Genomic DNA, 27,864 nt, shown 5'->3' with positions numbered 1-27,864 from the left:
CATACGGTCAACGTTTGTCATGATTCTAAACATGGAAAAAAACAATGTAATGCATTTGGCTGTAAAGAAATGTTTGATAAAGTTCATGCCAATAGAAACAACCTTGAAAATATTTACATGCATCATCATATTGTCTGGAGCATCATTTTGCATCTTAACAAAAAAAAAGAAAAAGAAAAAAAACCTTGCTATAAAATACCTACTGGCCTAATCTTTAGCCAGCCATTTCCAGTATCTCAACCAATAAGGTGTTGTCACAGTGGCATGATGTAGTATGAACAATTAAAATATTACTTTAATACTTAGTATTCTACAAATGACCCAAGTCTGACATGACCTGTGTAAATTGAGGTATAAATGATCATTCTAGTGATGTCTAGTCTACCTGTAACCAAATAAAAATAAACTTAACGCCTCCAACAGACACATGGCATTACTGGCAGTGAGGGACCAAAGTGAAAAGACAAGAGGACAGCCGATATCTGCCATTAACAGTTTTTCTGGGGATGATCAGTGGTCTGACCTCAGACTTTTGCCCGTCTTCTCCAACTTCTTGAACATGTAAAATGTAACCGTTACTACACACCGCTCAATGACACTGATAAACATTACAGTATTGAAGATTTGATGCACAATCCTGCTCTAGAATCACACAGGAACCTTTCCACATATTGTTAGATGCCTAGATGGCATACAGCCATATATTGTGGTTTATGCTACAACAGTTTCATGGAAACTACAGCTTTGTGAATGATTAGAGATTCTATAGAAACCATTTCTAAACACAGGTGGAAAGTACTGATGTGGAAAAACTTGGTTTGGTATGCCGTGTACCCCCTGGTAGAAAACCCCCCAGCAAATGGAAGCCATTTTAGTAAAGCTGCAAAATTTTCTTTGCAGAGACACAATACACATAAATTAATCTTTCCACTAGAACAGTATAAGGCTCCAAATCAGGACAATTAGTCTATCTCCAAATAGGAGGATCCAATGTTTAAAGTGTTATGCGCCACAACAGATAAGCCAACCCTCGCAGCAAGTGTAACGCCATTCCAGGTGTGGCAAGATGTTGATGTCATCAGATCACCTAGCTGTTCAACTCTCCACTGAAATTTACTTCTGTAACACATACAATGTGATCCTCTCCCCTTCATCCTATATCCACTGCCCTCACAATCACACAACCGATCGAGGTCACAAAGTCAACATTACTGAGAAAATAATAAAATGAGAAAATACAGCTTGTTTTTACAGGATTGGAAATTGCAAAGAAACACGTGGTACTTGACAGCATGTATGAGTGGTTGAGATGATAATTCATGAGGGCCAATGAATCCCCTTAGCTATAAAAAGACAGGAAGAAGGGGGGTGGGGTGTGATGGAGACACATCAAGGTGAGTCTGTAAGACTTGCTGCAGGACAATCAATTTCCCCGTCAGCTAATCTCCAAGGAGGAAAAAAAAAAATAAACTGTTATTACTATAGAGGACTTTGACGATGTTGCTGTGTGTGGGAAAGAAAACCAACTCATGTCCTTTATAGCCTGAAGGGAAATGGATGATAATCAGCCTAGCCAATCATATCAATGTCTTTTGCACATTCAATAAAGTGTCCAGTACTGCTACTGATGAGGCTAACTGCTGGTCCTGAAAATGACAGATTGACAGTTTGTACAATTAAGGGATATTTCCTCCTCATTTCATAAAATTGTAATGTGGAAAGAGATTTGAAATTGGCATCAATAGCCTTGTACAATACCTTTACTCTGCACTGAGGAATGGTTCTTTCTAGAAAGGATATCAAAGTATTCTTACCGGCAGGTTCCTCCATCAAGAATAGCATATTTAATAAAAAGTTGCTTGAAACCGCAAGTCTTTAACAACGCTTGTTTGAAAGTTTACTTTGTTGCAGTTCATACATCTGATCTCATTCCCTGCATTCTGCAGGCACAGGAGTTAATGGTAAAAGGGAACTGGTGATGAAGATACATTCTCCTATATACAGTGTTGTTCAGCCAACAGCAATGTTTTGCCCCTTTCCTCCCCAGATATACATATATTAAAAAAAAAAAAAAAAAGTTCCAACTCCTAGTTCACAGTTTCACTCACTGTGTGCAGGCTGTGCTGCTGGCCCCACACTGTGGTGATGGGGGCCTTTACCACTTGAAGAGAACTGGGCTGCCTGGTATCAGCATGGACAATGCTCCAAACACTGGGCACCACTGCTGAATTCCTCTGTGCACCAGTAATACTGCTGCTGGTGCTGCTGGAGGAAGGCTGAAGAGAAGCAGTGAGGTGGGACGCCAGGCCGAGAAGAGGTGGGCGAGGAGTTGGAGTTTGGGCAGAGGCAAAGACTGGGTTGTGAACAGGGGATTGCGACAACGCTGCAGTAGAAATGGGTGATAGACATGGAACTGAGACTGGGATTATGGGAGATTTGTTGAATGGCAGGTAAAGTGAGACTCCTCTGGGGTCTGTGAAAGAAGCAACAGCTGGAGAAGGAGCAGCTGGAACATGTGCTACAGTGCGGGATGAAGCCTGGCTTGCGGAAGTGACAGAAGCGTGACTTGTGGCCGAGACAAAGACTGGTGATGGAAGCGAGACTGGCCTTGTAGCTGATGCACCTGTAGGACAGCCAGTGGGCAGTGGAGCTGGAACTGAGCTGGAGGCTGGGGTACTGACTGGCGCAGCAGCTAGTTTCTGAGAGTTTGGCTGTCCTAAAACTGACGCAGACACTGGCACTGCAGTTGGCAGGTGGGCTGGGATGAGCGGAGGCTGGTTTGGGCTGGAGGCTCTGGCAATATCCTTCTCCAAGGGGCTCCAGATTACTTTATTCATCAGGAGAGGAGACAGGCTTGGGGCTGAGACCAAGGCGGTAGCTGTGACTGGTACAGAGGCTGCTAAAGACAAAGGCACTGGAGTATTTGCTGAAGTTGCAGCAGACACTTGAACAGCCATAGCCTTCTCCATCAGACTCTGCACCCGGGAAGGATCCATGACTTGTTGGCTGTCCTCTGGAGGCGGCTTGGGCCCTATGAAACTGCGCTCTACTAACGCAGTCTTTCCAGCCTCTGTAGGTCTGGTCTGGCTCTCCTGGAGCCTCTTCTGGTTCTCCTGTTCTGCTGCCCTCTGCAGAGCGGCGTCAACCAGGAGCCTCAAGTCGCTGAAGTCCTGGGTGGGAAACAGCTCAGGAGGAGTTGGGGGAGGCGTGTTGAAGAGGCCACTGGTGGGGCTAGCTGCTATTATTGTGCTGGTGAAACAAACCATATTTGCCCTCTGTTCCTCTGCTTCCCTCAGCAGACTTTGTGTGTCCAGCTTCATCAGCGCCTGGACAGACCCTTCCTTACCAGGGTAGCCTGCTCCTGCCAGAATAGCGGTCGCTGTGCTCCCAAGAAGGCTGAGGTCCAGTGTTGGGGCAGAACGGATGACAGACGGGCGTTGCTGAGATGAGTTGGTGGAAGAGTTGCTTTCTGGAGAGCTGGCTCCACCTCCATTAGACGAGTGGCCTTCACTTTTACCACCAACCTTCCGGGAGATGGTGAACTTGGTGGGATCTTTGCCATCCTTACGAAGCAGGTCAGGGAGGAGGCGGCGACGTGCATTGATGAACCAGTTACATATCTGGGAAAAGAAGAAATTTGGCATAAACAAACCCAATATTGGTCGTTTACGTTGATGTTTTACTTGGATAAAAGGAAAAATCAGAAGTATTTGCAGTCTAGAGCTACCCTTTTGTTTTACATTTCTCTTGAGGGCCTGTGTTGATATTACTGCAACATTTTGATTAAAAGATTGTTGCTCAGCCTCAAGACACTGAGCTGGATTCATAATTCAACCCCATCATCACATTCAAGATCTAAAAATGATCTGAGGCCTGTGATTTAAACCACCACCTACACATCTACATTTGCATGAAGCCTTACTTAGGCCCCTCTAGTGGTACAGCCTCCCACACAAGAGGGAGACAGACAGATATGAGAGCCCTCAAACAGCTGGCAATAATGAAGGTCTGAGCTCAAATATGCTGAGCCACAGAGAAGCCAGCCAAAAGGAATTCCAGTGAACTGACTACATTAGAAACTCTGCTGTCTCATGTTGATTTTTAAGGTCTTTTCTAATGCTGACTGTTTGGACTAGGGATGCCAAGGTGAGGAAGCCTTCCCACAAGTTAAAGGAGAAGTCTGGTTGATTTCAACATGTAACTTTATTTGTCATAGTAGTAGTGAGACCAATGAAAATAATCAGTGTAGTCTACGCCATGTTATCTTCCTGCTAGATTTTGCACCCAACAGAGTTAAACAGGGCAAGTTTTAAACTCGTTTTTAGCCTCTAAACATGCCCAAAATGTAATTACCAGTGTCTAGCCATGTGTAGTTATTCCCTCTAAGTGAACAGTGAATTTGAGTCTGGCCTCTCTGATCAAGCTTTTGCTGCGCAGCTCATTTTGGCGGCCGACTGGTTGAGACAGGAGGTGAAGCACCCCCTGCTTCCCTTCACTACCCATGCTATGCATAGACTTATATAAATTTGAGGTTTACAATTTGGCTATTCAGACAGCGTCAGAGCTCTGCCTCGTCTGTTTGTCGTAACAAAGTCTGGCAATAAACACCAATTCCATCCATTTGGATTAGCCAACGTCAGCCTCTACCAAGACAGTGATTGCCAGAGCCACCAATTTCCATTAATAGTTGACTTTCTTAATACAATCCATTTGAGCTGACATTTGCAGCCACTGATAATGCGAAAATTAACTAAATGGGGTTTCCTTCTATAAAAAGCAAAAAGACCACAAAAATGACACGGAATGTAATTGGCACATGTCCGACCACCATAACACCAACTACTGCAGCAAGCCTTAATTTGTGCATGCCCTTGTGATTAGAGGCAAAGGGGAAATGTCTACTACTGATGCAATGTAGCAAAAAGGGAAAGCTCAGAAAGTCTAATTCTCAGTGTGGTGGTCCCATCTGATTGTCGTTTTGCTTTTACTTGTTCACTGTTTACTGAGATGCTGGTGACACATTTTGGTAAAACTTATCAAAATAAGCTAATACCACAAGAGTAAGAACAATGTTAAAGTTATTATGCCTGTACACCTTTGTGTGAAGCCTTAAACTTTATACTGAGTCTGATGTGCAGATCTCGGTCAGCCTTTTGTGCTACAAGACAAATGAGCGATTTGATCTGCATATGGGCATTACAAACAGTAAAATTGATATTCAGTGTCAAGGCAACCTTGGAAAAAAAAAAAAAAAAAAAAAAAAAAAAAAAAAAAAAAGGAGAATTCTGGTCAATTTCAACATTAAGCTCGGTTTGTAAATTTCGAGTTCTGTCCGTAGAGAGAGAGAGAGAGAGAGAGAGAGAAGGAAAAAAACAAAAACACAATCGGTGCTGCCTACACCATGTTATCCTCTTGCTGGAGTTAGCACCAACAGGTTTTTAGCCCGTTGAAAATGTCATTACAAGTGCCTACCCATGTGAGGGATTTCTTCACAGTGAACCTGACTGCAGTAGGTGTGACAGAAAGGCAACAGTTGTTAATCCACACACAAAAAAAATGTTTTCCACAAGAAAGTGATTTGTCGTTGTTATGTCCTTAGTAATGACTATGTAGACACTGGCTGTAACCTGATTCCACAGTAGATGTGAAAAATGTGTTCAAAGTTCTGCTAATTCAGTTGTGTTTAGATGGCAGTTAGAATGCTTCAAGACCATCTACAAACAGAAAAGAGATTTTACAAAAATATGTATGCTATCAATTTAATGATTAAATAAGGCAGTATCTCCAAAACTTACCTCAATTAGAACTTGTCTTTTGTTAGTTGTACTACAGCACTTACTTTTGAAAAATAAGCATATGCTTATTTTGAAAATATGTTTTTATCCCTTTTCGTTGTTGTAGTTTGTAAATGGTCCCGAAGTACTCCGTGCAGTATCAACACAGGAACTAAACAGAGCTGAATTAGCACAACTTTCCCATCTACAGCAGTCAGATTCACTGTTCCCTCGGAAGGAATCCTTGCACATGGGTAGGCACTTGTAATGACATTTTGAACACGTTTAGAGGCTAAAAACACATTTTATAACTTACATGTTGAAATTGACCCAATTCTTCTTTAATGAGCACCAATACAGCACTGCTTGTTACAATGTCAAAAAATATATTTTTTTTTAGTGAAACCTGCAAGTTTAGATTTATATGTACATATCATAGGCAAATGAAAGGACAGTGGAGACCAATGAAAATGTTTATCACAAATCAGAAATTAAAATCCAGAATGCACAGTGTACCACAAGTGTAATTTCCTCTGGTAAGAGCAGAGTGTTTCATGGAAAAGAAACTAAAATAAAAATGTACTCCTCACCTGCAGCACAGAGAGGTCGGTCTGGCCTGACAGACTGAGTTTCTCCTGTTCTGACGGATAGGCATTGAAACGGTGGTCGTACAGCCAGCTCCGCAGAATCTGCACTGCCTCCTTGGGCAGGTTGCCACGGCGACGGCGCTTCCCAAAGAGCCCCCTTCCTGACAGGTCGAGCGGGGAGCCATCATCACTGTCCGAGACAGCCGAGGAGTGTTCATGCTCCAGGCGATGCTCTTCTTCTAGAGCTGAAGAAGCAACACAGTTGTTAAGTCACGTTCACCATTATTCAGTCTTCCAACGTGTTTACATAAAATCTGCCGATCATTTGGTATAAGTTGTGTGTTCTTACTTTGCCATATGAAGTGTGGGGGGGGGGGGGGGGAGAAACTGTATTTAGTGAACTGCTATACTCATATTTGCCTGAGCTTCTGCAGAAAAGAGTTTGATCCACGTTGATGGACAAAAAAGAAATGAAAAATGTAAAGTACTCCTTCACAATACTAGGAGCCATGCTACCAGACTAGCCAAAAGTAGTCGGCACCGATTTGGCTCTGAGCAGTGGAACAAGTGCACAAACCTCAAGTTTCTTTTAACCTCCTAATTTAAAGTGAGAATCACAAAAGCGTCATGGTCTGAACATGCAAACCGCTTAGAGGTTTAAACTTTAATGTGGGATTTATTTTTATATTCAGTCTATGGTTGGCCACTGGAGAGAGTCTCCCCTCAAAATGGAGCATGGCTGATCCCAGGGGTGGGACACAGAATGCAGTAAATGTCTTTCTCTGGGGCTGGCTGAAACCTGACCCCCAGGGCAGCGCCTGTCTTCACAAAGAAGATTGTGTGCATATCAACATCACAGTAGCCAGTGGCCCAGGAACCTATTGACCATGCAAAAGAGGTTGTTTTCGCCTCATGCCACTTTGGCTCAAGACGGCTAGAGTAGATGACAAATCTTTTGAATTCTGCATTCCTCAACAACGAGGGAAGTCCTAAACCAAGTAAGAAAAGTTTGTGTGTGTGCTTGTGTGTGTGTGCGCGTGTGTGTGGGGGGGGGGGGGGGGTTACAAAAACAAATTCAGAGGATTTTCAGTTCCAATTTCAGTAAATGAGCTTCCACTGGCACCTAAATATGTTACAGCAGGCCTGGACATAGTGGATTATTCATGTTGATTGGAACCTTAACATATATAGGTCACGATTTGTCCTGATGGTAAGTTTTGTGGTCCAATTAAATGATTCAAACCAGTCTCCCATTCATTGGCCACATTCATGCTTGACAGACATTTCAAGTTATCCTACTTCTAATGAGACAGAAATTGTGTGCATTCCCTTAACGTCACGGAATCATTTGACACATTTAAAGATTTGCCATGGGCTTTTAAACGCAAACTCAATGTGGAGTTCAATATTCAACATATTAGCTTAGTGCACTAACGTTGTGTCACATAAGCAACATCTCACAGGCAGCCAAACCGACCCAGCTTTGTTTACCAAATGGCTCCACTACCTACAAGTTAAATCTGTGCCCCTGGGAAATGTGGTGCTAGTATTTAATATTCTTTAAAAATTGGGCCAAATAGTCCTCGGGGCAAAGTTTGAAAACTCAACAGTGAACTAACATCACAACACACTCACACCAAGAAAAGAATTTGAATCTGACCGTTATAACGCCAGTCAACGTTACACGCCAAACATCAACTTATACAAGCTCGATTATACAGTCATTACGTTAGCCTGCTAAAAGATACACACTAAAACCCTCTCGAATGATGCTAAATGTTACATTCAAAACAAGACAAACCGAGGAGCTACTAGGTAAATTAGCCATCTGGAGGGCACAAAGGAGACAGGCAGGAAAGCACAGCGTCCCGCATGTTACGCCGCCAGATGGACACCATGCCTGCCTCCAGAGATAACTAGCTGGCTAGCTGTCCCTCCAAATTTGAGCACAAACACACGCTACATTTGCCCGCAACAAAAAGCCTGCATACCAGACAAAACCAACAGCAAAGACACTGGCTCACAGACAGACACTTTGTGGGTTATAAACGTGTATGGCAACGGTAAAAAACACGACGCGAGTGCCGCTCACCTCGTTTGAATGCTTTCATTCTTTGTTGATGGTTTGCCTGAAAACACGCAGCTGTCCAAGTTGCCTGCTATACAATGCGTGCCCGGGAGCCAAACGACGGTTGACACAACGGTACTTTCTTCAGAGAAGCTGAAGGTGTTGCGCTTTCTCATCGACTTAAATACCTCGCTTTCGGGGTTCTGCCGCACGAAAAGGTTTCACTGCAGAGTCCGTATCCATCGCACTCCTCGCTTTCTGCCAAGATAAATGTTTTCTGTTTTGTGTGGCTTGTTCCTTTTACCTGCACGCAGCAGCGCCAGCTCTTTGCCAATCTTGACAGTCGCAGCTGAAATGATCCCGCCTTATCAACAGCTGTCAGCCAATCATAGACCTCTATTGCGCCTGTTGGGCAGCCATTAGCCAATCACAGCGCTCCGCTAGACAACAGACAGGCTACGTGACTGACGGGAGAACCATTTCATTCAGAGTATAGCGCAGTCATTGAAACAAAATGTTGTTGTCTCGACGCGGTTGAAACCCCAGTTTTACGTCGACATAGGCATATATAAACAGAGCCGTAGTTATCTTTCATAACCTTTGTGGTCGTCTTTATTTTTGTATGGTGCGGCAGCTACGTTGCCAGCGTTTACGTAACGTTGAGCAAATTGTTCTTGTTACATAAATCATAAGCGTCGATTGGTAAACGTATTGACTATTGGCTACATAACACAATAACCAAGTTATTTCGACTCACACTGAATAAAGTAATTAACTGATGTGAAAAGTACACTCACATTCTACAGTTGTTTTGTCTCTAGGCGTGTGAGGCTAATGTGTGATGAAAGCTTTTTGATTCCTCAAAGTCTTGGAGATTCTCAGGCCAAATGAGCGGGAGAGTTCAGATTTTAACGCATGATGCATCATACGAAACTGCAATCTACCTGTAAAAAGCATGGATGTATTAAGATAATAAGATAGTAAGCAACCTTGAGTGTCATCAAACAGTGTTACTTTACGTTACCGTCTGAAAAGATGAGGGCAAAGCAAACGCAAAAATGTGCATAGGATTGACAGATTTGAACTGATAATTAGAAACCAGCAGGTTTTTGAAAACAATAACAAACAATAGCCTATGCATTGTTGTATCTCTGAAAATAGTCTTTGAAATAAAATTGACAGCCACACACTGAATCATCTTGTCCTAAAGGTCAGCAAACATCTTCAAAACAATAAGCAAATACAGCCATGATGGACTTTTTGAGAAAGTATTGTGTGCATTTTATTGAATGTTACATCTCTCTATTATACATTTGAACAACCTTGAAATAGTATAAATAGATCTACAGCATTGTAAAAGATGAAGATTTTCAGTCTGGTCTATTTACAGAAGAACAGCAGCGGGAGAAATGCAAGATTATTAGTTTTAATTTATAATATGAAATAACCCTTTTACTCAGTATTGCACATATGCTTTAAATGTTACCAGAGGGACAAGAATCTAGGTAAATCTCATTTTATGAACAACACCTCTCACTCACAACTTTGTCTCAAACAATCCAACCCTTTTATATTAAACCCCACAAACCCTGACATACACACAGCCTATAGAGTAATTCTGAAAACCTCCTAGTCTTTAAAATATGTGCTTGTTTGTTCTAGTATTTTTACAAACACTTTTTGATATATCATATCTCTTGTGGTAAGAACTCTGCCCCTCACCCCTTTCCCAGTGTCATGCCTGACTCAGTGGAACAAAGCACAGATGCTAATGAGTTGGCTTTATTGAAAGCAGGCATTTGGAATACTGTATAGGAGTATTCTCTTTATCTCAGCTGAGGTATAGGCCCATTTTCTTCATGGGATTAAAATGTCTCTCTTCCCTTATATCCTCAACTCATCAAATCTTTTTTTCCCTCAGTACTGGAATGCAATACATAAAACAATCTTAAAGGGTAGCTATAATGTGTAATATATAATATATAATGTGTGATGGAAAACCCATTTTTAGAGGAAGAAAGTAAAAGCCAAAAAGGTACATTAGTATTACAGAACATATAGTACAATTTCGACCACAGCCACATTGTAAATAATGTTTTCTTATTTCTTGATTAAAATTACATTTTTTTCTCCGCATTTATGGATGATAAGATATTCTACCAACTTCACTATTGTGGTGGTAGGAGGCACACTAAAGAACGCAGCTGAATACAAGCTTGACCAAAACAGACCGCTGCTTAAGCAAATGCTGATAGAATGACAGTTTTGACTTTGGCGAAATCCTTCTTATGGAGGGCCATTATCACCCTCTAATCAATGGTTTTACAGCAACAAACCCCCCACAGTGCAACTGTTTGGATCATGGATAACCCTTCCCAGGAAATAGACCTAGGTGTGCCCCAGTAATATCTGTGTATTGAAGGCAAGCCTTGTTTAAATGTATGAGATGAGCTCTCTTTAAGTAGGTCACTGACATCTCTTGGCATTTTAAACTTCCAAGTTTAAGCGAGCTGGAAAAGTATTTCTTTTCCCAACTTTCTCTGTGTTCATGCCCTCCTTCCCTCAGCGTACTTAAGATGCCACATTGTGTTTGATGTGTTCAAAGCAGACCTTCGGTTTGGTGTGAGGAAGGGTGACAGCAGGGTTTGGGCCTAAATGTGTAAAATGGAAAAAGAGGAAATGAAATGTTATGAAATTGTTTTAAATGTTAAAATGAAATCAAATATTCTGGTAGTGGTTGCATATGTGAAAAAGATTTAAATCTAATTGTTGCAATATTTATTGCCTTCAAGCTAAACTTTTTTCACAAGAATCTTCCTCTTGAGGCGTGTTATTTCTTATGACTGAATATTCATTATCCATGAGAGAGATAATACATATGTGTCAATAAAAATCTGTCTGAAAAATGGTAGACACCTTAAAACATCTTGTCTGACACAACTTTTTCCTGGCAGTCAAAAATTAAATCAAGCCAACGACTGAGTTCAAGTCACACAAAAGGCCTTCAGGTGCTAACGATGCTATCCACCCCACTAAAAATAGGAGGAGAGGGGGGGCGCAATGACAGCCACCAGGGAACTGACTATTGACACCCCTGAGCCATTTTCTATGGTGAGTCATCCCCAGCCGGCAAACACAACAGGCAAACAAAAGGCCCGCCATCAAGAGAAAGCTCTTGTCAAGATAGAGAGAGAATGGTGGTCATCAGGCTTTTCCAATTCAAAGACTCAGGCTGCGTTTTTGGATCACAGTTGGTGTGAAAGAGGCATTGCGGCAGCCAAAGCAATGATATTGTAATAGTTTACATAACTAATTAGGAAGGGGAAGTTAGATTTGCTTAGCATTCGGAAGAGACCAAGGCAAGCAACTGTGGTTGATGTAAGCATGTCAGGGTTAACTTTGTGGTTGGATGTGTACTTCTAGAGGGAAATCCTAAAGTGTGTCTATGTGAATGACTCATAAACCAAGAGGCCTCTTTGTTTTGGGAACTGGCTTCAAACAAAAGAGGAGTCAGCAAATATGTGTAATCCCCGCAATGGATCCTCTTAATACAAAACAGGGCAGGACTGAACATTGTCTTATATGAATTCCCTTTGCATTGCATGCATACAACATACTACAATGGACTGTATCTTGGATTGAAAATTAACCACCGTTGCCCTCTAGAGGTCAGAAATCAAACATGTCATAATGTCAGTTCCCAGGAGGAGAAGGGGAGGGGTCCTGCTGTTGAAGCTAAATGTTAAACCTGTGAGACATGCAGTGCTGTGGCTACACTCCACTCTATTTTCACAGTAAGCACGGTTACTGTTGAGCTCCCTGCTTCTGACTTTTCAATTTGTCAGATGAATTTGAAACGGTGAATCCATCTTTGGTTTATTCAGTCTTCCATGAAAAAACAAAAACAAGTAACATTTAATAAATGATGAAAACACATTGACTAACGTATGTAATGCTTTAATTAAATATTGTTTCTTTGAATAAAAAAGTGCAGGTACTTTGAATGATGTTCAATGAGGGAAAACAATAATGGTTTCAAAGAACTAAGATTGATTTTGTTGAGTGATGGGAGGAAAAATAAATCAAAAATAATTACAGAAACATGGCATAAAATGACAGCAAGACATGTCTTGATGTGTGTCTCCACAAACAATAACGTAATATTATCCAGCTTGCTGCTAGGCTACTTCAATAAAAGCCCAAGATCCATTCGAGATGTAAAAGTTGAATGCTAAGTGAGGTTAATAAAAGGACTTAAAGCATTAAACAAATGGAACAAAAATCCTGACTGAAATATCCACACATCTGCAGTTAGAGCACTAACATGAAAAGCAAAGTCAATGGGACAGGGAGAAGCAAGAGATTTAAAAAGAGTTGAGTTTTTCTTCCCAAAGAAAATTATATTCAGTAACATTGTGGCTGACTGACATTCTGACTGAAATATCCTCATGCTGTCATCATTAATATGATCCATTCTCATTAAAAATAATTAAGAAACTAAACTTTAAAGATTCTCACCAGTGTTTAAAATCTTTTGACACAAAAACATTTTGTAGGACACCTCATTTTTAGTTACTATATAAATACCCCTTCACATCGGACTTTCAATTTCATCATACCAAAAATATTCCTAATAACTAGATCTTAATGGATTGTTATACAAAACAAAGGATGGGTAAACAAATAAATACAAGGAAGACATACATAGGTGTGAGTTTGTAGTTTGTGAATGCAGTGCTTGTGGCTACAAGGCGGTGTTGTGCAAAGCTACAAGATGGCCAATGATCTGGGAAGAGAGGACGACAATGGGAGATAGAAAAACATTAAAGCGCCCATATTATGCCCTTTTTTTAGGTTCCTAATTGTATTTTGAGGTTGTACCAGAATAGGTTTACATAGTTTCATTTTCAAAAAACACCATATTTTTGTTTTACTGCACATTGCTGCAGATCCTGTTTTCACCCTGTGTGTTTAGGTGTCTGATTCTGATTTTAGCTACAGTGTGAGACGTCCCCCTTCTTTACTATCTTTGTTGGGAGTTGCACATGTGCAGTAGCTAGGTAAGATCACATCAGCTAGAAACTCTTTCTTCAACTTTAGTCGGTACAAGGCAGGATTAGTTGGGAGACTGCTTCTAAACGAGGGCGCACTAGTGAAAAACCTGCAGAACAGGGACATGTAAGTGGTTCTTTTGTAGATTATGGTAAACTAGTGTGTGTTGTAGCAGTGTGTTGCCATTTAGAAGGAGCTAGCTTGGCAGATTTTGAACAGCTCACCCGGAGACTGACGGTAGAAGACATTCAGAAACCTGTATCTCACTCAAAACAGCATGGATAGTTTTTTTCCCAAGTTTGTATGCATGTGGAAGCACCAGAGACACAAAATAACACACCAAATCCCAGAAAAAGTGTGTTTGTTTTCATAATATGGGCACTTTAATGTTTGCCTTCTGTCCACTTAATAGATCTTATAGCCAAGAAAGAGGAATGTTTAAAACAGTCTTTGTATAGATACTTTAGGATATAATTGTCATAATAACAATACTTTCAATAGCAATTTTATATCAGGAGTAATACAAGAAATGATAAAGTTTATCAGCTGAGGTTTTCAATGGCAGCCTCAAATGAGGAGTTTCCTGCTTCATAGTCTGTTGAGTCTACAAAAGTTAAATTTTTCATTTTATGTTTTGTTAAATAAGTGTTTTGATGCCACCAGGACCAGCCTACAACTGTATGAGTGTGTGAAAAATGCCCAAGTCTACTCCCACCCCAATCTCTGGGAATTTGATGTCTTCTCCCCCATCTAACCATATTTATTCAGCAGTAGTAGCTCATTTGCATTGCAAAAGTCCCCCCCCCCCCCAGGTATTTAAGTGACACCTCTCTGTCCTTTGATCCAATCAAATTTCCTTCTCTCTCAGTGTCTCTCTCAGAGGCGAGTCTGGGCCTCGGGGACATAGATTTCGATGCTGTCCGCGCTCTCTGTGGCCGAGTTCTGGCGAAACGAGGCAGCCTTTTTAGCAGCCAGTAGACGCTTGCGTGCCTCGTGTCTCTGCTTCTCTGCTGAGGCCGATGAAGAGGTGGATGAGGAGTCTGCACTCTTCTCACGGCCCAGCAATGGTCGTCCCTTACCGGGCTTCTTTGACGCTGGAGCGGCCTCCTTCTCCCCGTCCTGCAGTGTTCGAGTGATGAAACATGGAGACAGAGGAGGAGAGAGGGAGAGAGCAAAGTGCGAAAGGAGGAGAAAACAGATACAAGACAGTGAAAGAGTGTAACATGGATACTGTCTTCAAGACATTCTATTAGTCTAGGCCGGTTTGGCAGACAGGACTTGGACAGACATGACACTGCCGATTGTTTTCACTACCGCTTGGGGAACACTTTATAATAAGCATCACTAATAAATAGTAAACCGATAGTTAAATAAACTTAAGTTAATAGATATTTTGCAATGAAATCACTGATGAATTAATGTTTCCTAATTATTAGTATTTAAAAAAAATATATATTTTAAAAGGTTATTATGGCACAAATCATTACATCATATAGAATAAGTATTTGTTAGTGGTTACCAAATTTTTTAAAGCTTTAAGAAATAAACATGATTTGCATGGCTATTACAAAGTTGCAACTGATTATAATACCTTGTGACTGGTTAATAAATACTTGTAAAGCTTGGACTTGTAAAACATTTATAAACATTTGGATAGCTATTATCAGTGCACAATTAATCAAATAATCATCTTTTTAAATCGGTCACCAAAAAAAAAAAAAAAAAAAAAAAAAAGATTTAAGAGGGCCAAAATAATGTCACTTGATGGTTTAGAAACCAGTTGTTAATCATTAATTATTATAAGTTTTGGTTGCAACTTTATAATAAGCCATCCATATGCTGCTAATAGATAGTTTAAACATAATTAATGATTAAACTAACAAAGTAAACTATCTCTCTAAATTTTACATTATACTAAATTAATGACGCTAACTTAAATTTTTTATTAACAGTAAAATAACTAATAACTATTAAGTTTAATTAACTATTAATATTCAATTTATTAATGATGTTGTTATAAAGTGTTACCAAAGTGGTAAATAGCATTTAGTGGTTTTGGGTGATAAACAGAAAAACACTGACAAATAGACAACTGGAAAAACAGGAACAAACATTAAGAAAAAACAGCCATTAATATGACAATTTTTGAAGACATGAAATGGTAACATGAATTGATGGCCAGATTGGATCAGTCTTTAAGCACAATAAAAAGGGATCACAAGACACAAAGTCAATGCATTAGCATTGCAAAACAACATACTGTAAAGCAAGAGCAGCTCAGCTACAGCTACATAAACTCGAAACACATAAATATATAAAGACAAACCAGAGTGAAACAATGACAGACACACAAACACAAGCCAAAACATTCCGTCATATGAGCCAGTGCATTATATATATTTGCCATGCTCCACTGCAACCAGCACATCAGTAAGTAACACAGGCATGCTCAAAGCAGGGCTTTACATTTAAAAACACACCAACAACAGCCCTCTTTGAGATGAATTGTTTCATGCATGCCTAAGGGGATCCCTCTGCGCCCTTTGTATTTAACAGGGAGGCCCTATTCGAGTTCATCCCACGCAGGGGGAAGAAGGTAAAAAAAAGAGTGGGAGAAATGGTGGTGTGGTGGTGGTGGGAGGAGAGAGGCCGGTTTCGGCGGCTTTCCTACCCCAGCCAGGGCACTGGGCAGCAGGGGTGGGAAGTACCTTCCGCTCAGGGGGCGACTGGGCAGCCGCAGACGGCATTGGCTGCCAGTCATTAGACTTGAGATGGTAGAGCTCATCGAACTTGAGGCTGATGTCCTCAATGGAGAGCTGCAGCAGGTCCCAGAAACCTGCCAGGTCCTGAGCTGTGGCCCGCGGGTTGGCATTCACATTCTGACCAAAAGAGGAAGAGGGGAATGCAAATGAAAGAACAATCAAAGAAAGGTGAGGAGAGAGGACACAGTCAGAATAAGGCATGGTGGCCCACCCCACTAGGTGAGATTAGAGTGATGGTGGTTCTGCTGTAATGTCTCTGTTTTTTGCCTTTTGACAGTAGAAACGGCAGGAAACGAGTAGAGAGAGACAAGGAACAACATGAGACAAAATTCCCCGGGCCAGACTCAAAACAGGGAAGTTGCAGTTCATGATTGGTGCCTCACATGCCCAGACCATCACAGCGCCCCTGGGCAGCTTATTACTGTATAATATCTCTGAACTGCAAATACTTACATTCTGTAGCCGTCATTAGTCATCACTAGAGGGAGCCATTTTACAGCTCAATTCTTTTGTCTAGCTGAATTCCTGACCAAAATAAAGAATCACAACATAGCTTTGTCCTTTTCAAAAACATGAACCTAAAAAAAGTTATAAATGCTTCACATGGCCAAGTGAAATAAGCCTGCACGTTGAGACTGAGAAATACAAAAGGGACATTACAACAAAAAATTACAATCAATCAGGATCCAGTCTCACATAAAGATTAAGACTAACAACAGACTTAAAAACCTCACTTGTTTACAAACAGCTGCCTCTATGTTTATTGTTTGTGCAAAAACAGATTGGCAAACAAATATCACGTAAATCCTGCTCTGACTTTTTTTCCTTCGCACACAGCCACAGTTCGTAAAGCTCCAGGCAGACGGGCTTTTGTTTGTGCAGGCTCCACGCTATTGTTCACATCTACTGGAGAGCTACCCAATATGCATTGCCCAAAATATTATTACAAAATGTTTAATCATAGCACACTGTCTACAGAGACAGTGTTTTTTTTACAGTGTGTTCTGGAGACAGGCAGCTCGCGGATAGTGAGGAGATGTTTAATGTATGTGACAACAAATGTTGTAGCCTAAAACACATGTGACATCGCTTAGAGCACCTTTAACTAAAGGCTAAATAATTTCTTTACAGCGAAACTTCTATTGTGTAAATAGGACTGTATTAATGACAGCAGTTGTTAAGACTGGAAAAGCGCTATATAAATACAGCACATTTACATTTACATTTAACAGTGGCTGAGAGTACACAGTTAACGTTGCTTTCCGAATCCTCCTGCGATATATGCGTAATTACTAGAATTGTTGGGGCTTTGTAAATTATAGATTGTGATCTAGACCTACTCTATCTGTAAAGTGTCTCGAGATAACGTTTTTTATGATTTGATACTATCAATATAAAAATGAATTGAATTGATACTGTATGTCTTGTGGTGTTTTTTGCTACCTGACAAAAACATAATGGGCCCTGACAAAAGTATCAGGCTACATGTCTGGATTGTATTAATCCGAACCCATTTTGTTATGTACAGCTTTGGGCTCGGTTTGATTACCTTAAATTATGATCTATTTAGAAATGTTTCTCTTCCCAATCTGGCAGCTTTTTAAGACCATTATGACATTGTATATTGCTAAATTGTATCTGTAGATGTTGCAACTATAGCATGTTACGTTAAATGTTTTGCATGTACTGTTCTGGATTTCTTTTGAACAGTTAAGTTCATTCAAGCTGACAAATAAGTTCTTAATTTACCAGTCATGATCATCTGGCCAATTATTGGGAAGTTGATATCAACCAACAAGTTTACACAGATGGCTTATTCATTTGAGATGCTATAGTGTTTTGTGCTGGTAGTTGGCTACAATGTGTATAACACCATTTCCAGTAAAACACGTCACCAGAGAGGAATGGCTTAATGGCTTATTATAAGCTTCTTGCATTTTGTGCTGGTGGGCCACCATGCCTTATTCTGTGTAGGCCTAATATGCTGTGTATCATTGCTGTTCCCAGATTAGTCAGTTCTCATCTGTGTGAAAGCCTTTACGTGTATCGAGGCAAGCATATCATGCAAAATACTGTATAAAAATAACAAAAATACAACATTGGCGGTGGTTTGACCTTAATAAAACGTGGGTCTCAGTTTCATGTTTGTGCAGACCTCTAGAGTAGAAGCGTCACAGAAAGGTCATATACACACCAAGTTTTGTTCACACAATCCCCGAAACTGTTGGAACTTCTGGGACATAAGGAGCTGGGCACATCCTACTGCACTGCGAACCTTCCCCAGCACTGAAGAGAGAACAAAAAGCAACACAGATCCATTTTGACAACACACATTCATTTGTGACAATCGTTTCTCTTAGAGGTATCCTGTTATTCCTGCTATGGGTGGCACAAACCCAGTCTTCTCTGCCATGATGTACACCACAACCTACGCTTCTATCAAAGGTAAAGCAACAGCCTCAACTACACCAAGTGTAACGCATCAAACCAATAACTCTGGTGTGATGCTAACCAAACGCAGGTGTTTAGACATTTAGCTTTGCCCAACCAACTCCACAGGATGTCATGAAGTATTGGACAATAGTATCTTCTTTAAAAAGGCATTTAAGCTAAGCTTTATATATATATATATATATATATATATATATATATATATATATAAAAAAAAAAATAGCTATATAGATGTACTCTGCTGTCTGTCAGAACTACGACCAACATCTGCCCTTACAAAATTGTGAGACCCAGCTCTAGCATTAGATTTGATATGGACTACTTTATTGTAAAATAGTCACACACATTTATTTCGAAAAAAAAAAAGAAGAAAAAAAAGCATATGGGCTCACAAAGACACACAGAGCCTTGTTCATAGAGTGGTGGGCTTTTGGTATGAACTGAACATCCAAAGCCTTCCTACTGTTTGTTTGTATGCGTGTACATAATGTGTATATTTGTGTGTGTGTGCTCACTTGCTGATGTTGGAGCACTAATCTTATCTGGAGGTTTAATCAGTTCCAGAGTAGATTTGTGTAATTCTGGGGATTACAGGCCTGCTTGTGTATGGCAACCCCAGGTATTACCGCCTCATCTCCTCCATGCTGAGTATGTCTGATAGAGTGATTGATCTAGGGCCTGAGGCAGATCCCTGTGAGAGAGCTCTGAACCACATGGTGAGGTCAGACAGCAACTAGTCTCACTTTGACAAACCTTCTTCCATATGCTGCGGAGAAGGGTCTGGCTGGTCCACACAGCATTCCAGGATGGGTGAAAAATGTGCTCTAGTTTATTGGCATTTAAAAAAAAAACCCAATTGCAAAATAAACCGAGGAAGGAACTGGTTTTGGTGGAACGTTTCTAGAACATTCAAAAGTTGTTTGAGTCTTGCGAGAGAAAACTAAAAAATGTTGTGGAAATAGACTAGACAGCAACAGACCTCTGGAAGGAGGCTCAGGATGCATGGATCATTTCAGAAGTCTTGCACATGTTGTGGCAATGCTTTGACTGTAGACTTGGCTTTATTCTGCCATTTCCAGGCCAAATAATTTTTCTCAATTTAAAAGATGGACATTTATGCTAACCCAAGAGTAAACCTTTAGGGTGTAATTAGATCTATCATTGAAATAGAAACAGAGAACACCATTACTGTTTCTGTAGCTCTAGCAGCAAACTAAACATCTCTTTATAATTGAAAATACTTTTGGTTATGTCATAACCAAGTCTTCCTTGCATGAGCATTAGGCAAGGGAACAAAAAGGATTGGATTGTGCAATGGTTACCACTGGCCAGATGAACTTGAAGGCAATTTAACAAAAAGACCTAGGGTTGGAACCCTAGCATCCTTACCCTCCTCTGAGAGCTGGTTGTCTTTGGTCTCCTGCTCCATCTGCTGGCACCAGCCTTCCATGCGTCCCGTCTCAGCCTGCAGCAGCTTTAGGAACCAGTGGCCATCTCTCCGGCACAGTGTTCCCGCTCCTCCGCTCTGGGGACAATTGCTGTTACTCCCATTGCCACTCTCCAGCCAAGGGTCTGGAGGTGGAAGGGACGAGGGGTCCAGCGCTGGGTCCAGACTTTCTGAGAAGGAGGAAGAGCTACTTCGTGTGGTGGAGCGGTTGAGGATCTGCCTGGGCGGTGGAGGCGAAGAGTTGACACAAGTAGTGTCTCCGTTGTCTAAATATTCTTGTCCAGGAGGGGAGCTTGTGGATTGGCTGGCACTATTGACCATGACTTTCTTCTCAAAGTGTTTGGCGTTATTGATATGGGAGGTGACAGAGATGTCTTGTGTGTCTGAGTCGGTTTCTTGTTTTGAGGCCATGCTACTGGAGCGACTAAGCCTGAAACAAAAGGGTGGGACTGTTAAAGATGGACCTTTGCCATTTGAACAGTGTTGTTTTCTTTGTTCACAGTTATGTACACAACAATACAAAGAAAACTAAATAATAACTGAATAATTCAAGAAAAATGTCTCATTACTGAAACAAACACACAATGCTTAGGTGCGACAGTAAGGCTTTTCTGCTGGTCTATATATATATCAATAACATATAAATAAACAGGATCAATAAGAGACTGGGCTTTGATAACAGTGCACTCAGACTGGTATCAACTGATTTCTTATCAGTAGGAGTCTAGGTTCTTGTTGTCATATGACAAATGTAAGAATAGGCTGAACATGAATGCGGTCTGACTCAACATTATTTCCATTTCTTGATATTACCCAGGAAATGCTTACAAGTTGCGATTCAGTCAGATAATGAAATATTATGAGCGCTTGACTAAAATCTTAAGCCAATCTTAGAGGAGGACAAGAACAGCAGAAGACTGGAAAAGAAGTGGGTAAGCAGCTTAGGGATTGTCACATAGCACAAATGTGTATACAACATTGATAAAACAACAATAGTTCACGCCAGGAATCCAACACCACCAATTAGGGGTGTAACGGTAAACAAAATTTACGGTTTGATGTTTACCTTGGTTTTGGGGTCACGGTTTGGTATGTTTTCAGTCAATGGGGAAAATAAAGTGCAGAAAAAAATAAAATAAAAATAATGCATTTAATTATTATTTATTCATTTAATTTATTTGAAGTACAGTGGCTCATGGGCCATAATGAATGTAACAGGTAAGGCACTCAAATGCTGGCATATAGTCAAAAATAAAAAATAAATAACACTTGTGTCAGTAATGCTCCAACATAAGACTCAGACCTGCTAATAATTCCTGAACTGGGCTGCAGTTTGCACTCTTTTATACAAGGCAGGGACAAGGACCTGAAGAAAATGCACTCAAGCTGTATAACTGAGTATGGTTGCATATCTGCAGCGATATATAGCATTAGTAGCATTACTTGCCTTCCAGTCAGTTTTTTCTTTCTCCGCTATTCAACACATTTGGGCGATGTTGTTGTAAACGGAAGTTTTAAGTGTTTCCCAGACAGACCCGACTTAAGCTGAACAATGTCAACATACAGTTGAGCTTGACTTGACTTGACGTCGACTAGAATGCTACAGCTGACACAACAACTAGTTTGCTTCCAAAACTTTTGGTACTTTCTATTCCATGTGTGTGAGTAGTCAACATAAATAGACATTTTTGACGTGTTTGGGTCACAGGGAGTACTGAACCAATGACGCATTTGCATGCCAATCTGAACGTCCTGAACCAAAATGGTTCGGGACGAATACACGTACCGTTACAACCCTACCACCAAAACACACAAGGATAGTTTTCAGACAAAAACATTCATGTTGCTTTCACATGTACATGGCTTCTGTAAAGGGAAAGAATAGTCAGAGCGATGTGTGTGGCTATAATATAAATTCCTCACGTTGTTACAAGGACAGGAAGAGGACTTACTGCCACCCGTCCTCCACCTGTACTCCGATTGACTGAAATTTGGCCAATGGCGGGGTCTCCTCTCGTGGAACTTCCTGAATACAGTCGACCTTAGAACAAATAAATAGTGAAATGAAAAAGCATAATCACCAACCAAGTAAAAATTATGAACAATAACTGAAACAAAAATCTTGGCATGAATGATTTCATGGACCTCTAATTCTAGCTAGTTTGAAGTAGAGTTATGCAGGATTTTTAATCTTTCATCTGAACAAGTCAAAGAAAATCTTTATTATTTTGTGCATGGTTTATTTAGTGTCATGATTGTTACCCTGACTGAGTTCTGTTAATGCACAGGGTCACCAAAATCTAGAATATTTGGCAAGTTGAGCTTCATATCAAACAACAAGTAAAACAGATTGCTTATGAATTTGGAGCAAAATGGAGAAAATGTCTTTTATAAAAGCACATACAGAACAGAAAGTTAATGTTGAGGGGGAACGCAAAAAGGCCTTCTCACCACAGTGTACAGCCAGCTCTAATGATAGAGGGATGTTTACCCTAATGAAACCTTTAGCTTGCAAGCACATTTTTGGGATTGAGGTGGCACCCTCAGACATAGCCATAAACCACAGAGGATTACTGTTAATAGGAAAAATATTTTTTTTCCTGGATTCAAGCTCAATGGGCAGAACAAGCTACACTTCAGAAGTCTTGACTAGGCTCTATCTTGACTGTGTTTGTATGCATTAAGTAAGGCTCGATCCACATTATGCTGATTATTACGCGGCTACTCCTACAGAGGTTGGGTAACCTCTGTAGGAGTAGCCTAATAACACCTGTGTTTCCCGATCGGGGCGGTTAATTCAATTCAATTTTATTTATAGTATCAATTCATAACAAGAGTTATCTCAAGACACTTTACAGATAGACCACACTCCAGAATTTACAAGGAACCAACAGTTCTAATAGTTTCCTCCAGAGCAAGCAACAGTGCGACAGTGGCGAGGAAAAACTTCCTTTTAGGCAGAAACCTCGGTCAGACCCAGGCTCTTGGTAGGCGGTGTCTGACGGGCCGGTTGGGGTTAGAATGAAGAGTGGCAATAAAAATAGAAAAAATTAGTAGGTTAACTTCTTCTTCCGCGGAAGCCGGGTCATCCCGGTGAGTGAGCTAACCATGGAGCTAACTAACATTCTGTTTGCACCGTTGCCATTAGCGCTTTACCGCTCCATTCTCTCCCTCCCATTGTGATCTGCAGATCAGCGGTATGAGCTCCGGCACAAATATTGATTTAAAACCATTTCGATTTTAAAATGGTCCGCCAAAGTCTATAATCAGAACTCTGTGCATGGCAATGGTCTGTTATAATTAGCAACGGGCTGTTGATGAATAATCAGAAATGAGAACTCTACCAAGTCATGCAATATGTGGTAACAACACTGATTCAACTGTACCAGCCCTGGACAGTGCAACAGTCCTGTTGCCTACCTGTATGCCAATGGAGGAGAGTTTCCGCCGGGGTACTGGCGCCACTAGGGGCTCCTCTGCCACTAGATTTCCTTTGTTTAATCCTGATTTCAGTGATTCATGCTGGACTACTGAGTCACTTGTCTCAGTGGAAGCATTAGTGGTGGTGGGCACGATTGGCTCTCTGGGGATAGCGATGGGAGTGGGGATGATGTGTGGAGGTCGGGGAATACCCCGTGCCAGACTGTTGGCACGGGTGCTGTCAAGGCTGTCGGAGGAGTTGCTGTGTGCGTGGCTTGACTGGCTGTTGACCTCTGACCTCCGATCCTGCTGGTCTAGGTAGTTGTCTTGGGCAGACTCTGTGCTGCTCTGTACTGTCACAGAGATGTAGGGCTTGGAGGTTGTACGGGGCGGTACTGGCGGAGGAGCAGCCTTCTTACTGGTGGTTCTGCATGAAGAAACTGAAGGGGAAGAGGAAACAAGAGGAAAAATACATGAGAAAGAAAGAGAGAAATAAGGAAAGATTGTTTATAAAGGACAGAGGTAAATGTACTGAAAACAGCTCAAAGGCTGTACATCAGCATCATTCAAAGAGTTGACTAACAAGTTTTCGGAGCATGTCCATGTCATTTGGTACAGGGATGCATCCTGTAAAGTGGAAAATCAAATCAGACAGGACATTGGACAAACAGGTAACCACACACACAAATCAGTAAAGCAATTTCTAGACCATCTGACTCTGAAGACAGAATATGGTTGAGATGTTGGAGGAGGACATTTATCTGCAACACTTCCTAATGCCAAACCATGTATGCCTTCCAGCTATAAAAGGAGATGATAGAATGGTATGGTTGTCGCCCGTAGTCTTTGCGGTGTAATCAAGGGAAATATTTAGGTGATGCCACAGTCGGCTTTTATCGCCAGTTCTTTGCCGTCTGCCTATTGTATCAGGATCTTATGAGAGATATTCACTCTCATTCTCTCATCGATTTAATGATTGTTAGAAAAATGCCTGGTCTGATATACAGGAAGGAGTTTGACACCAATGTCAAATGAAAAGCCACCAAAAACTTATTGCAATTGACAAAACTATACAAAAAACAGTAGACACTATGTAAGCTTGGTCAATGTTGGATTATTTGACAGTGCTTAGTTCCATGGTCACATGGCAGCATATATACAGGGTTACAAATTTTAAGCCAAGCTCCTTACAGTGGAAACTTTTATGTGGGCTTACACGAAATCCACACAGCGTGAGTCCAGCATTCGACATAAAAGCTGACTTGTTTTGCGGAAAAAACCTCAGTCAAATATTTCCTTTTATTGCTCTGTCCCCTGTCCGACTACATTATTTCACTACCAGTAGAGCCACTTATCTTATCCATCAACCAAATCAATTGTCTGTGATGAGGTCAATACATAAGTTCCCTTACATTCTGAAGTACAACAGTGAGAGTCGGAATAAATGTGTGAGCACGATTTCCCCCAGTGACAAACATATCAAAATAGATAAAGCTTATGGGCTACAAATAAAAAAACTAAACTAAAATAGTTCAAAAATTACAATCGTGCGTAGTTAAGACATTGTATTTACAGATTTCATTCATCTATGGTTTCAAAATGCAGATAAAAAGTAACAGACAGATTATATAAAAGACTCAAATGCTCTTCTGTTGCTTCTTCGGAAAATTCAACGAGTCTGATGCCTTCAATCAAGAGACCATATGGCTGGGCTGCCATAACCTAATCTAAACATAGAATTTTTCTTGAAAAATTATGAACCCTGTGGCTACTACTGTATATGGTCTGTTAAAAAGATGCTTTATTTGACACCAGATTGGAAAAAAAAGTGGAAAGCTAATGGAACTTGTACAGGACCATGGAGGCGTTAGTACAGACTACAGAGAGGGACAGACAGTATATTGAGGCTGAGCAGAGAGAAATAAAGTTTGTTGAAATAAAAGCAGTTTTGTTAGAACAAGCTGCTCCATCAGTCTGTTATTATATGTAATAATAATTTCATTTGTGAATACAGAGTTTTTGCTGCTTTGACATTTTTGCTTAGAAACAGCTTGTGTTGCAGACCACACCATATTCGGTGGGACTACTAATACCTTCATAGCCTTATATTACACACCAAATATGATTCCACCAAAAGGAAACTGTGGCAGAAGCATTTATAGAGAGAGACTACTGTAAGGGATATTAATTCAATTAAAAGATTTTCCAATGAAATTACATGTGTGCTTTGGGATGTCACGTACACAGAACCATAATCTGTATACAAGTGACAAATTTAAAATCTATTGTCCATTTTACTGACTCTAGTAAGTGGGCCCATACTTTTCTGTAAAGTTCAGCTATTGTTTACTAAACGCAGTCAGTCAGTCAGACAGACAGACACAGACAGACAGACAGACAGACAGACAGACAGCGACAGACAGACAGACAGACAGACAGACAGACAGACAGTGAGGTGCATAGGAGTCAAACTCTCATAAATTGTAACACAGTGACATCCAAAAGGATACTACACGACAGCATGTAATGACTCGGTGAGACACCGCATGAAACAAACATAGTTTATGCTTAGTGTTGCTGCAATGAATGCCTTGGTCGTCAAGGATTTTGAAAAAGCCTTGCAGCAAATATGTGAGCTGCTGAGAAAACACTCAAACAAAAGGGTTGTTGTTCATTGTAATCCACTACTTAGCTTTATCTCTAATGAGTATGCAACCACCTCACCTATTGAGAAACTCAAATGATCTCACACAACAACCAGAGAGTTGCTGCTGTCAGTCAGCTATGCCATTGGCTCAGCTTGAACCACTGCACCACTCCTGACTCCAATGTCCCCCTGGTCTGCCTCTCAGAGCTTCTGTGTGCTTTGTATGGGTTCACCCCCATTATTTAGAAAAAACAAAACATCATGCAGTCTGTCAGTAAGTCAGCATAGTTTAGACTTTCATTTTGATAGCTATTTATTTACTTTTTTTTTTTTTAAACAACAAAAACCTATACAACCCAGATTGACAATGGAACGGATTCAGTCAAACCATTCTCTCGTGTAGGTACTGGGGAGCCAATTGCAGACTGGATATGCTATTGGTCAGTGTCCAACTTTCTATACTTGTTATCTTTATCTTACCTTAAACATACCTGTACCTCCAACACTCTACACCAGACTTATTCCAGGATAGAGCTCGGATTAGTCAATGCTAGCCTCAGTCCTAGCTGAGATACAAAACAGCAAACCGTTCCAATGCACTTAAGGTTACATTTCAATGAAGCCAAAGCACTGACACCATCTGTAAACAACAGAGATGACACCCAAACCACACCCAAATTGGACCATCTCCAGACCTTGGCTGTGCCTTCATTTCCCACACATGAACATCACAAAAAGAGATCTGACTGAGACAGACACACTATCACTCGCTCACCATGATGCTTTGATTGTTACAACACACCCTCAGCTCAAACAATCAACCCAGTCAAAAAGCTGTCCCTGATATTCACCATATACACTCTTGTTATGCTGAGAGACAGAAATCCAGTCTTATCAATCTATTTTCATAAATCTGCAATTTAGCATCCATCAAAGCTTAAACAGTACATGCCACTAGCCATGGATTAGCCACCGGCCTCTGACCACCATCCTTTTCCACCAGGAGAACCTGCTGAGACAGCTCCTTACTGTCCATGGTCCCTCTCATGACAGAGATGGATGCTGGGCAGAATGAAGTTGTCACTGTTGTCACTGCAGCTATGTGATGCTGGCACCACTGCATCCCAATCTGCAGGATAGCTGTCACTAACTGGGTGTATGAGGGCATGGAAGTGTTTTTGGACACCTGCCCTGCAGTTCTCTGAGCGTCACATCATACTTTCGTCATTTTGAACAGAATTCACCCCTAAGTCTTAATATCACAGAATCTGCTTTACCCACCAAAACAAGCCCTAAAATCATAACTGACAGCTGCCTCTGAGATTAGACAGGAGATAAAGTAGTTGAGCTGGACACAATAAATGGGCCAGGCCAATATCAGCCCATTTTAGCATATGACAAATATATCAATGCTGTATATATTGGCCAATAGATAACAAGAAACTGCAATTAGAAATGCCAAAGGTAATGTGTTTTAATTTTGAAAGTGTAGTCTGCATAGTTCCCCCAACAGAGAGCACTGACAAATTGAGCTATGCAAGGGGGATCTCTAGTGATGACAATATCAGTCGTTCCACCACTTTGGTCAAGACTGACATATCTCTATAACTATTGGATGGATTGCCATGGATTTTGGTACAGACATTCAGACTTACC

At 40.8% G+C, this 27,864-nt stretch overlaps 2 protein-coding genes across 5 annotated transcripts in view; both read right to left on the bottom strand.

The window, feature by feature from the left end:
• Positions 1-48: 48 nt before the first annotated feature.
• Positions 49-9,310, bottom strand: tgif2 (TGFB-induced factor homeobox 2). The gene is made up of 5 exons (XM_032513844.1): positions 8,655-9,310; positions 8,454-8,621; positions 6,365-6,606; positions 2,655-3,620; positions 49-2,618 (listed from the first exon to the last, which is right to left on the bottom strand). Exons 2-5 carry the CDS (start codon positions 8,470-8,472, stop codon positions 2,088-2,090), a joined length of 1,758 nt encoding a protein of 585 aa, XP_032369735.1. The 5' UTR covers positions 8,473-8,621; positions 8,655-9,310; the 3' UTR covers positions 49-2,087.
• Positions 9,311-14,120: 4,810 nt separating this feature from the next.
• Positions 14,121-27,864, bottom strand: part of dlgap4b (discs, large (Drosophila) homolog-associated protein 4b) — a 126,266-nt gene continuing 112,522 nt past the window's right edge. For 3 of the 4 annotated variants that reach the window (XM_032513470.1, XM_032513473.1, XM_032513472.1), the window contains 6 exons: positions 23,562-24,001; positions 22,094-22,182; positions 20,084-20,571; positions 18,438-18,529; positions 16,190-16,360; positions 14,121-14,600 (listed from right to left, as the gene is read on the bottom strand). In XM_032513470.1, the coding sequence (XP_032369361.1) occupies positions 14,358-14,600; positions 16,190-16,360; positions 18,438-18,529; positions 20,084-20,571; positions 22,094-22,182; positions 23,562-24,001 (1,523 nt within the window). In that variant the 3' untranslated portion in view covers positions 14,121-14,357. Of the gene's footprint in view, positions 14,601-16,152; positions 16,361-18,437; positions 18,530-20,083; positions 20,572-22,093; positions 22,183-23,561; positions 24,002-27,864 lie in introns of all 4 variants that reach the window. The other variant, XM_032513471.1, reaches the window with a different exon arrangement.

Source organism: Etheostoma spectabile, chromosome 4 (assembly GCF_008692095.1).
Source record: "Etheostoma spectabile isolate EspeVRDwgs_2016 chromosome 4, UIUC_Espe_1.0, whole genome shotgun sequence".
Taxonomy (NCBI): domain Eukaryota; kingdom Metazoa; phylum Chordata; class Actinopteri; order Perciformes; family Percidae; genus Etheostoma; species Etheostoma spectabile.
This window is presented reverse-complemented; position numbering and strand designations above follow the sequence as displayed.